The sequence below is a fragment of the Perognathus longimembris genome, chromosome 9, assembly GCF_023159225.1.
Source record: "Perognathus longimembris pacificus isolate PPM17 chromosome 9, ASM2315922v1, whole genome shotgun sequence".
In the NCBI taxonomy this organism is placed as follows: Eukaryota; Metazoa; Chordata; class Mammalia; order Rodentia; family Heteromyidae; genus Perognathus; species Perognathus longimembris.
The window spans coordinates 7,857,110-7,869,525 of NC_063169.1; the positions used below are offsets into that span (position 1 = coordinate 7,857,110).

Consider the following 12,416-nt stretch of genomic DNA (forward strand, 5'->3'; position numbering starts at 1 on the left):
GTCTGTGGGAAAAGGAAAAATCAAAGGAAAAAAGATCCCATCTGTGTTCCGGGCTGGAGGCCGGAGGGCAAGAGAATGAGCTAATAAGACGGGCAGGGATTTCCATGCACAGAAATGAAGGGTGCCAAAATGTCCCCCCACAAGTTTAAGGTTAGGGGTTCCCTTGCACCTGTTGTCTGTGTTCTCTGCGGTTCCTCCCGCTTCTCCCCTTGGCCGCTCCGGGCAGGATGGAGAGGATGTGTCCGTGGCTTTTGCCATGCCGGCAGGCTGGAGCCTTCTCCGGTGCCGGCTCCTCCCAGAGCCCGGCACGCTTCTGCCTCCACACCCACGCTTCCCGTTCATTCCCGCTTTCCCAGAGAATCCCCACACAGGGCACGCGCGGTGAAAGCCGATGAACACCAACATTCCGCACCGATCCTTGCTGGCCTCCTACGATTCTGCCCTGGAGAAGCTTAACTCTTGGCTGAGTCTTCAGACATCTGTCTTCGTAGTTCTAACTAATGTGTTAGCATTCTTTTTACTTCTAGATTGTAAAAAAATCTTTGATCTTACATTTATGACCTGCCTCGTGTGTGTGTGTGTGTGTGTGTGTGTGTGTGTGTGTGTGCTGGTACCAGGGCTTGAACTCAGGGCCTCACATTCTTGCTTGGCCTTACTGCTCATGACTAGTGCTGTACCACTTGGAACACACCTCCAGTCTGGTATTTTGCTGGTTAATTGGAGATAGAAGTCTCTTGGATTTTTCTGCCTGGGCTGGCTTTGAACCTTGATCCTTAGATCTCAGCCTACTAAGTAGCTAGGATCACCGGGGTGAGCCTCTGGCCTTAAGCTGATGACCCCCAAACCTTTCTCCACGACCTATCCAACTTTGTACTTCTTATCTCCAGCTCTTCTTCCTAAGACCATCGTTACCATCCTACCCCCCGACCTTCTCCTCTTGCTGCTCTCCATCTGGCCTGGGCACCCTCACCCCCCGGCCCCCCGGCCCCTGCAGACTCTCTCCCGCGCCTCGGTCGGCAAGCCTTGCATAACCTCTGGCGTGAGCTTCTCTCCATTTCTACCGCCGTTGCTCAAATGGTGGTTTTAACTCTCTCCGTCTTGTAGTCTTCTGATGTCCTCCAAACTGCTATAAACCACAGTCCCGGAACATTCAGGTCTGCACCTCGTTCTGTGAGCATGCCACTTCTTAGCCTGCCTTGGGTGCCCCGTTGCAGATGGCATCGGATGGCCGTGCCGTGGGCTGGCACCGCAGGCTCCTGTGGGAGGCTTGAGCCCCTCTCCCTCTTCCCCCTCCGGACCCCCGCTCGCTCCAGGCCCGCGGAAGTACTCCATTCTGCACTTTCCCCCTGCTCTCCTTTCTACTTTTCCTTTGGGCAGTTGTGTGTTTCACCGTTCAGTGTCTTTGGCGAGCGCAGGCTTCGCTTGGGAGATAATTCTGAATCGATCCCGGGGTTTACAGGCCTGTCTTTTGCCCCAAAACTTGGCCCTGATGGTAGGCAGACTAGAGCAACCAAACCAGCCAGACGTGGGGTGAGTAAGATGTTGTGGGTCAGCGTGCAACACAGACCTTCGGGGATGTCACAGGAGGCACAGACAAGTCCAGAGCGAGACCCGTGGGTGGAACGAGATGGTGGAATTAGAGCAAATCCAGATGCTGCCCTTCTGGTGGTTGGCGTTTCCCTCCGATGGGACAGTGGGCAGTCACAGACACAAGCTATCCAGGAATCCTGGGTGGGTGTTCTCCCCTCAGAAGCCACACGGGCGCGTGGGTGAGGAACAAAGGAAGCTCCCTGGAGCACCTGCATAATTATGCTACCAGTGGCTCTCTCGGCCGCCCCTAAAGAACACTTCAGAACAGAGAAAGTTCCAGAGTAGGTCATGTTCAGGTTCAGAAGGAACCTCTAATAGGCAGAGAGGCTTTTTTTTTTTTTGCGGGGGGGGGGGGGGCGTGTAGGGAGGTGGAAAGGGTCCTGGGGCCTGAACCCAGGTCCTGGGCACTGTCCTCGAGCTTCTTTTGCTAAAGACTAGCAGTCTACCACTTGAGCCACAGCGCCACTTCCAGCTTTTTGTTATTAATTGAGGAGAAGACTCTCAAGGACTTTCTTGCCCCAGATGGTTTCAAACCCACAATCCTCAGATCTCAGCCTCCTCAGTTGCTAGGATTCTAGGCTTGAGTCACAGGTGCCTGGCAAGAGGCTCTTATTTTAAAATAATAAAACCCTCGCCAAGAATCTGGATTTGGATTGTGGGTAGATAGCAGAGGCTGTTGAATAGCGACTGGATATGTGGAAGGGCACTTCTCTACTGCAGATGGCCTGTGTGACCTTACCCCGGCTTATGGCTTAGCACTGAGCTCTAACTTCTTATGGTTGTGGCATTCTCTCTGAGCTACAGTACAATATGCTTCTCTATTTGTTTAGCAAGCAACTCACAGACTAGCTACACATTTCCTAAGAACTAATGATTAACAGCTCTTTCTGGCGGAAAAGTACTTAGAGTCGCTCTACTTATGCTGTGATTGACAGCATTTCAAAGTCAACGATAGCACTGAGTCAGACCTCCTGGACCAAGAAGATAATTATTTCTATTATTAAAGAAGAAAGACAATAAAAAGACATTCTCTGCATATAAACATTATTAAGAGAAAAATCCTGAGCCTTCCAAGTGTCTAACCATGTAATTACTGAAGTCAGAATCAAAAATTTGTTCTAAATTTAAAGATGGATTTAAAACATTTACCACCTGTGCCCCAAACAGGAGAACTTGGATACACTTGGCACAAATATTTACCTATGTTTTTCTACTAGTTAGTTTTAATTCATGGTTACTACTGTATGTGAGGCAATCCATTCTTTGTTCTTCTGAAAAAATAGCTTTCTATGCTTCAGAGGACTAAGGATTATCTTGCTTGAAAAAAGACGTTATTAGTATTAACTGTAAGTATTGATAACGCCTGCAAGCCGAGAGAGGTAACCGTTACTCAGACTGATGGTGGAGTGGGGAGAACATTTGGAAAGAAACCAATAGACTATTAGGTAGATGGAAAATCTCAAGAGAGCTTATATCATCTGGTTCAAAAGTTTTCTGGAGCAAATGACAGAACTGAGTCTCGGAAGTATTTTTAATTAGCTGAGCAGAATCCAAAAGAAGGAAACCAAGTCCAAGTCAACACAGGAAGTTTACTGAACTTCCTATTTAAAACAGATGTTTGTTTGTTTTCTCACAACCCTGATGAATTTCTGAGTGTGATAATAATACAATTGAATCCTGAAGCAGTTTATGAAAATAAGTAACTTAAAAAGAAACAAGATGTAGGCATGCTTGTTTCGAAATGATACACAAGCTATAGACTATAGAACTTTTTTTTGGGGGGGGGGCTCATGGGTAAATTTGCACTGAGGGGAGCTAGCTCAAAGGTTTGGTAGCAGGCAGGGAGGGTGGGAAGCGTATCTGAAGCTGGTGCCGCCATCCTAGCAGAGTCCTGGGACCCACAGATCATGCAAAGCCAGAGTATGAGCTAACCAAATGGATACAGCACGCAAAAGGAAATGCTTTCTGTCATTTAATATGCAACTTCCTGTGAATGAAGCAACCTCCTCTGCAGATGCAAAGTTCTGCCTCTTCTGCTAAGTTTTGTCATTTAGAGCCGTAGCTATTAAACTGATCCGGTCGAATTTATTATTAGACCAGACCTTTAAATATCCAGAGCTCAACTGTTTCCCCACATAGTTTGGCAGAGAAAAACAGTATATGCATCGCTTCATAGGGAGCTATGGACCTTTCCCGAACACCTTTCCTTTTCCATAGCCAAGACACTCATTCTCCCAGGAAGAAAGAGCATTCCAATCAGCTGTGAGTTTGCCTCACTGGACTACTCAAGAGACAGGCTCCCCCCAGATCTGGTCCCTTGGAATGAACTTGGGTCATCTGGTTGGCCAGAAGGTTTGGGGCACCACCCGCAGAAGATGAATACTGAGTAGAGGGAAATTAAGAGATTGATAATATGCTGGGCGTACTTTGCATGCAACCGGTCCAATAGCTACTGTAATAAAAGAACAAATTAGTCATCTCCATGATATCACAATAATGTCATAGCAACAAATAATATATTGAAGGTCTGGCCCAGCATTTCTTTTTTTTTTGTTTTTTGTTTTTGCCAGTCCTGGGCCTTGGACTCAGGGCCTGAGCACTGTCCCTGGCTTCTTTTTGCTCAAGGCTAGCACTCTGCCACTTGGGCCACAGTGCCCCTTCTGGCTGTTTTCTATATATGTGGTGCTGGGGAATCGAACCCAGGGCTTCATGTATACGAGGCAAGCACTCTACCACTAGGCCATATCCCCAGCCCCCAGCGTTTCTTAAGAAACAAAAAACATTGACCAACACTTGAGGGGCTCCAGCACGTGCTCCAGCGATAGAGAGCCTGCCTGAGTCCCAATCCTACTAAATTAAAAAAGAAAGAGAGCATTTGAAATAAGCGTAGAGGGGAAAGTATCTACAAGTGTGTTGTGGAAATTACTGTCAGAAGTATGAAAAACCCCAATGTCCCTCTTATGTGTATGCTGATTATGAATTAGGGAATTTTCTCTCTTCCAGTTAGAAGGGGGGAAAGGCCATTACTGGAATAACTGTCTGTGTATCAGAAGGCGTAACATTTCAGTGGTTTTGTTATTTTGAGGATATTACCACAGAGGTGGTCATGAACCATGATCTTTAATGTCCAGCTATTAAATACCTTACAAGTTACTAATTTGTAAATATGTCTCTATAAAAAGAAAAATAACTTACAGAATTATGTTCGCACGTGCTGAGATCCCTGACATGGCCCAAGTAAGCAGCAGTTGGGTCTTCTGGAATGACATGGAGCTAGATCAGGAGATGGAATAAAACCAACGGAGCCTGTAACTCCAGCAGAAACGGTTTGCTACGTAAGGATTGACTACAATACTTACAGGCATGAAACATTTGCTTTTCCCACTTTTGTGTACTGGCTGAGTAATTCTCATGTGTGAGTAATTTCAACGGAGATTGGGGACAAATACAGATGATAAGCAAGTATAGATTTAGTAAATCTGTTAGGGAAGTTTAAATTCATAAAGACTGTTTATAGATCTGTCTATCTGTAGAAGTGAGAAGATATATATCTCCATGTCAATAAAACAGCGATAATTTGGACATCATTGTAGTCACTTAAATAAAGTAAATGTACAGAAATATTACTTTTATTAGTAAAGTAGAATTTACACACAGTAACCTGCTATTATATACAATAAATTGGCACTATCAAGTATTTGAGACAATTTATTATTATGTATAAATATACATGGATAATTCTAAGATATATCATTACATAATATGTATCTATGTGTCATGTTACATATTAATAGACCATTACTATCCCTCTTTATATTAATATATTCCATGTTTATATTGTCTTATAGGATAGAATTATATTTTATAACAATGACTAATATATGAATAGCAATATTTTATATGAATCTATATAAATTAATATATGTGTATGAATTACCAGTTGCTAAGTTAAATATAATAATGAAACGTAATGGTTGAGCTCTAAGACTGTGTCTTTTCTACAGATAAGTCTTTAGCCCTCTTCTTCACACTAAGTGTTCATTCCAAATAGCTTCTGCTATTATGGGGACTGGAATATGCCAGGACTAAGAGAAGGCAGCTCTAGGAATGAGGAGACATGTCTGCTCAAGCTGGAAGAGGACACAGTAGTCACAGTCTTGGGCCTGAACGGAGCATTACAGATGATTTCTAGAACCCCCACGGCATCTGAATTACATCTACACTAAGATCTATTACCGATACCAGGCTTTTAAACTGACTTTCGGTGAGGGAGAGAATGGGAAGATTCTTTAATGATATAGGGTCTATCGTCATTCTTTGAAGCCTACTATAGAAATTAAAAAACAACAACAACAAATTGAGCCAGCTACCTGGTGTCTCGTGCCTGTAATCCTAGCTACTCAGGAGGCTGGGAATCTGAGGGTTAAAGTTCAAAGCCAGCCCCAATAGGAAAGTCCTTGGGGGCTGGGAATATGGCCTAGTGGCAAGAGTGCTTGCCTGGTGAAGCCCTGGGTTCGATTCCTCAGCACCACATATACAGAAAATGGCCAGAAGTGGCGCTGTGGCTCAAGTGGCAGAGTGCTAGCCTGGAGCAAAAGCAAAAAAAAAAAAAAAAAAAGGAAAGTCCTTGGGACTCTGGTCTCCAATTACCACCACACACACACACACACACACACACACACACACACACACACACAGGAATTGAGGCTGTGGCTCAAATGGTAGAGCACTAACCTTGAGCAAAGAAGCCCAGCAACAGAGTCCTAGGCCCTGAGTTCAAGCCCAAGAACAACACACACACACACACACACACACACACACACACACACACACACACACACACAAATAGGGTTGGGAATATGGCCTAGTGGCAAAAGAGCTTGCCTCATATACATGAAGCCCCGGGTTCAATTCCTCAGTACCATGTATATGGAAAACGGCCAGAAGTGGCGCTGTGGCTCAAGTGGCAGAGTGCTAGCCTTGAGCAAAAAGAAGCCAGGGACAGTGCTCAGGCACTGAGTCCAAGGCCCAGGACTGGCAAAAAAAAAAAAAAAAAGGTGGAAAATAGTATTTTAAATCCCAGACCATTTTTGTCCAAACACTTATAGTTTTCGGAATCTAAAGATTTTGAAACCAGAATAAATTTTCAATGTTAGAAAAAGGAAATGATTTTAAGGGTTTAAAAAAATACTAAGTATTTTTTAAAGTACTAAGTATGTCTTAAAAGGTTTTAAAACCTTCACAGCGAAATAGTCTCATATATATACATTTCATTTCACTGATTTTGTGTATTTATTACAAATTCAAGCTAATTTAACAGACATAAAGATTTAAATTTTAAAAAGTTTTCCCCAAGTTCTAAAACAAAGCAAACAACAAAATACCAACAAACTCAAGCCAGAAGGCTGAGGAAAGAAATGGAACTATCGCCCCCTAGTGGCCATCATGAGGCAAGCATTTCCCACAGGACTATTGACTTAACCATAGGTCCATAGTATAATGTGATTTGGTTAATGTTTTCTTAGATAGTAACTACCTAAGTAAGAATAAAATGTGAACCGTATGTATAGTATTTTATTTCTTTGTGCTAGTGATATTTCTGCACTCAAAATACAGATGTGGGTGAATAGGGACTGAAATGTTCAAGTTGAGACATGGTCTGAGGCTGCTATGTTCTTTCTTCTGCTTGTGTGCTAATACTGTCAGTTTTCTCTCCGTGGTAACTATGCCTGGCCTGGTGTACAGCCTTAGTAAATAGTTCTTCATTGGTTAAATAGAAAAAAATGATGATGAAACAAATTCAGGAAGAAATAAGACAGCTGAGCAGCTGTAGCTCATGTCTATAATTCTCACTGAGGATTTAAGGTCAAAGCCAGCCCAGAAAGCAAGCTCTGGAGGCTCTTATCTCCAATTAATCACCAAAAAGCCAGAAATGGAGTTGTGGTTCGAGAAGCAAAGCACTAACCTTAAGCAAAAATTTAAGGAACAGCACTCAGTCCCTGAATTCAAGACCCAATACTGGCATGTGCACCCAAGAAAACACACACACACACACACACACACACACACACACACACACACACACACGGAGGGAGGGTAATAGAAAAGCAAAATCAATGGAATAGAAATTCTAAATGTCCATAATATGGCTGGACTTTACTATTTACTAACTCTATTTTTTACTTAGCTTTATAAGAATGAATTTAGAAAAGCCTTTTTAAAAAGGCAAAAAGAAGCCATGAGAGATAAAACTATTTCTTGATACTGTGCTTATTAATCATAGGAATTACTACCACCTTATAAAAGCCCTTATCCACACTAATTAAAAAAAAAAAAAAGCCGGATACGGTGTCTCACACCTGTAATCCTAGCTATTTAGGAGGCTGAAATTTGAGGACCATTATTCAAAGCCAACCCAGGCAGGAAAGTCCATGAGACTTATTGATAAGATATCCCCAATAAACTACTCAGAAAAAGCCAGAAGTGGCAAAGAAAGAAAGAAAAGGAAGGAAGGAAGAAAGGAAGGAAGGAAGGAAGGAAGGAAGGAAGGGGAGGGAGGGAGAGAGAGGGGGAAATGTAAGGGATGTAAATACTGTTGAGAGCAGGGTGAGTTGGGCAGGAAAGTCAGCAAAGCTGTTTTCCCATTCTGAGATGTGTACATAGTGACTCACAATCTTGATGCTTTTTCCATAAAGTTCACCTCATATTGTGAAACCAGTAAATACGGCTTCTGAAGGGTTTCAATAAGTTACCCAAAGATAGGAGGCTCCTGTCTTTGAAGGTTATTGTTCCATGCTGTTTCACGTTGCAGTCTTGCGGTGGAATGGGTGGATCCTCACATAGGCTACCAGCCTGCTGGGTTTACCTGAGCGCGGCATTGTGTTTCTTCTCTTTGTAGAAAGCATCATCATTCACCAGTTGCGGATGAACTCCAGATGAGCGGCGGCCCCTGCCTGGCTCCTCCCGGGGCCTCCTGCCCACTGAGCACACCTGGAAACCTTTCACTCCTTCCAGGGGTTTTCTTTTCTTCCCGAGGATACAATGGGAACGTTGAAGACACCTTCGCTGAAGACAGGATGACGTGTAGTGAAGCAGGGAATCTTTGTGCCAAAATACAATTCTCTTGCTTTTGAAAAAGCTTTCCGGCCCGAGGGCTCAAGCTGTGTCATTTATTTTGGTTATACATTTGCAATGGGATTCATTACTCCTCAACTGATTCATTGTCACAGTCTAAGGCCCTTATCTCTGCAGAACACACTGTCAGTCAAGTATTGCTTTTGTGGCATTCAAGCCGTTAACCTGTAATTATTTTCTACCAGTTTGTTGTATTTGAGGAAAGGAAAAACCCAACACTGTATTTCCTAGAGTAAATGGAAGAAAGGGGAAAATCTGAGAAAAGTTTTATCCGTGCTTATAAAATGGGTATCATTCTGATCGTGGTTAGATGGTTAGAAAAATAATGCTCTGACTTAGGAGCTTGACTAACTTAAAACCAGTTTTTTGGGTTTGTTTTTTTTTGAAGTTTTACTCTTTCTGGTAGTCTGTGTCACAAAATATACATGAATTGATTTTTGTATGTGCTAAGTTAATAAAATGATGTGTGGCAGCCTAACTAGTCAGGCAAACAGTGACCTCTGTCAAGTCAGTTCTATTTTTAAATTTTTTTTTGAAATGGGGGGGGGGGCAGAGGGAGTCCTGGGCCTTGAACTAAGGGCCTGAGTACTGTCCCTGAGCTAGTACTTTATCACCCGAGCCACAGCTCACTTCCGGCTTTTTTTGGTGGTTAATTGGAGGTGAGAGTCTCACGGACTCTCTTGCCTAGGCTGACTTTGAACCTTAATCCCCAGACCTCAGCCTCCTGAGTAGCTAGGATTTCAGGCGTGAGCCACCGGTGCCCAGCCAGTTCAGCTATATTTCCAATTAGCACCATTTACATATGCAAGACACAATGAAGACTGGGGAATGTACACACTTCTCAATACTACCCCAGGGACCGCTGGCAAATAAAAACTGAAGAGAGAGAGCGTGCGCGAGAGAGCAATGTGAAACTATCAGATTTCCCCTCCGATTTTGATAGACCCTCATAACCACATATTGATAAGAAAATATATTTTTCAAAGGAGCACTGTGCTACTCAATTCTCAGTGTCAGAAGCTGCCGCTAAATTTAGCTTTATGTGAAAACCTGCACTAAAGTCTACTTGAAACTCTGGCAATTGTTTTAAGTGTAGTTTTATTTTTTTTTCTTTTAAGACTGTTAACATGGGCCTGTTATCAGTAAGGTCTTTTTTTCAAGCTAACTTTAAGTGTGGACTTCTTTTTTTTTCCTGAATGCAGAAAGCACTTGCCACATACCGTTTTAAGCTTCAAGGAAAGATTATCTGAATGTCAAAGTATTTGAGCCAAAAGTGATTTTTTTTCTTTTGGTTAGTCATGGGCCTTGAACTCAGAGCTTGGGCACTGTCCCTGAGCTTTTGTGCTCAAGGCTAGTGTTCCAGCACTTTGAGCCACACCACCACTTCTCGTTTTCTGGTGGTTCATTGGTGAGAGTCTCAGACATTCAGGCTTCAAATCTCCATCTTCAGATTGCAGCCTCCTGAGTAGCTAGGATTGTGGGGGTGAGCACAGCAGCCAGCACACACAGTGATATTGTCAGCTCATCTTCTCTAAGTCACTGGATGTACACAGATTTATTAGCCACAGAGTCTGGAATAGAAAAAAACAATTGGTGCGAACTTTTCTTTCCTATGGAAACTTGGAAAGTTTTTAGATACACACGGAGGAGTTAGCAAATCAGACACACCATGCATGGAACATTAAATAACTACATTTAGTGTACAAATCAGTTTTGCTTTTTTTTTTTTTTAAGTATAAGAAATGCTATAGGCTTGCCCTAACTTGAATGACTGTGGAAGTATCACAAAACCTCTATGATTCTGATTACTGACTCAGCAAACTAGAGTGTGTAGATGTGAAGATTTCTTTTTAACTTGTTGTTACTAAGTTTTGTTGCCTGAAAATGTTACTTTGTGAAGATATTTTCAATTAGAAAATGGTTTTTCCTTAGTGTTGTTACGGGCTTTTTTTTTTTTTGACTAGGTTAAATTCTATTTGCCAGTGTCTATTCGATCTCTGATGGCAAAAACTTTATTCAGGGAGGACAGGTGCACTCTGGGAATACATCGATTTTGCTCAAGTCGGGGATCTTATTATACTAACATAGGAGACGATTCTAAACAATTTTTGACTTCAAATTAAAATATTACTAGTAATTTATGTATATTTGGATCTTTTTTTTTTCTTCTCCAAGTTTGCGTTGAAATTTGGAACTTGGAACAATGATAACGATACAGTGCTGAGCTGCTTGCAGTCTGTATTATCAAGCCCTCTGCTTACACTTCAATGCAATCTGAGTAACAACCCAGTAAAATTAGTTATATTCGTTGTGAGATAAAACCAGAAACTATTTAAATGAACAAGATCGTAACATGTCCAGTTGGAACAATTGCCTTTACGTGTAATCCTTCCAACCCCTGGCTCAGAATCATCTCCTATGATTTGTAGATCTTTTAGTATATAAAAATCTCCATTGACCAAACAAATGAATCATTTTCAAATGAAGTAGTATGTTTTCTGAAACATAATCAATGCTTGTAGTTCATATTTCTGAAATATTATGTTTCCATTTCAAGGCATAACAACTGTTCTTTTTTTTTTGAGACAGGGTCTCATTATGTAGCCCAGACTAGCTGAGAACTTCCTATGTAGGTCAGGCTGGCCTGGAGTTCAAGATCCTCCTTCCTTAAGCTCCAGAGCTCTAGGATGATAGGCTTCTATCCCGGACTTCTCTCCCTCCCTCCTTCCCTCCCTCTCTTTTGGGGCTTGAATTTAGGGCTTGGATGTTATCCCAGAACTTTTTTTTTGCTCATGGCTAGTCCTTTACCACCAGAGCCACAGCTCTACTTCCTGGTTTCTGGTGGTTAATTGTAAATAAGAGTCTCTTGTACTTTTCTGCCTGGACTGGCTATGAAACATGATCCTCAGAGCTCAGCCTACTAAGTACCTAGGATTAAAGATGTGAGCCATCAGCTCCTGCCTTACATTTTTCTTCTTGATAAGATAGTGTTTTCTGAGTATATCTTCTGCAGATGGGTTTTCAAGTATTTAATAAAGCATTGAAGGTTGATAAAGACAGTGGATACAGTAAGTTCACTGGAGGTCAGATGCTTGGGATGTTCATAAAACATGAAAAAAGTTCATTGTATCTAAAGATGACCATTAAAAAATCATCATGTGTGTGGAATATATTGTTTAAGCATGAACACAGATACGAAGCTGAAATAATTCACAGCTTTGAAAAGATCGGGGGAAAAGCAAAAGTGAATGGTGCAACATGAATGTAAGGTTTGGGCTCTGTCAATGCCAGGGCTGAACTTTCCTGGAGATAAATGGAATGTGTAATGAAAGTAGGGTGTTAATGAATTGTGTGAGCAACAGAGCTAAAAATCTCAACAGTTTAAAATAGAACTTTAGAAAACTCAGAATTGGTACCTGCAGCATATATACCCTTAGTGCTATACTGGTACTGAAAACACTAATTAGTAGGTACTAAGGAAGAAAGAAAAAAGAAAAACAAGTCACAAATTTATAAAACTTGAGAACTTTTTTTCTTTCGTCTTTCAGTATTTATCCTATAATTATTTGATGATAACTGTGGATATTCTCTAAAGAATGCAACTGATTTATAAATTTGAGCAGAAATCTTTATGGATGCTATGGTGTGACACATTTATTTTCTGGTATTGTTTTCATTTATGTTATTTGGAA

The 12,416-nt window shown here is 41.9% G+C and overlaps 1 protein-coding gene across 1 annotated transcript in view; it reads left to right on the forward strand.

Moving 5' to 3' along the window:
* The window catches only part of Filip1 (filamin A interacting protein 1), a 175,066-nt gene extending 166,478 nt beyond the window's left edge, over nucleotides 1–8,588 (forward strand). Inside the window, exon 7 of the mRNA XM_048353677.1 lies at nucleotides 8,489–8,588. Coding sequence (XP_048209634.1) covers nucleotides 8,489–8,529 — 41 coding nt within the window. The 3' untranslated portion in view covers nucleotides 8,530–8,588. The remainder of the gene's footprint in view (nucleotides 1–8,488) is intronic.
* Nucleotides 8,589–12,416: the final 3,828 nt, after the last annotated feature.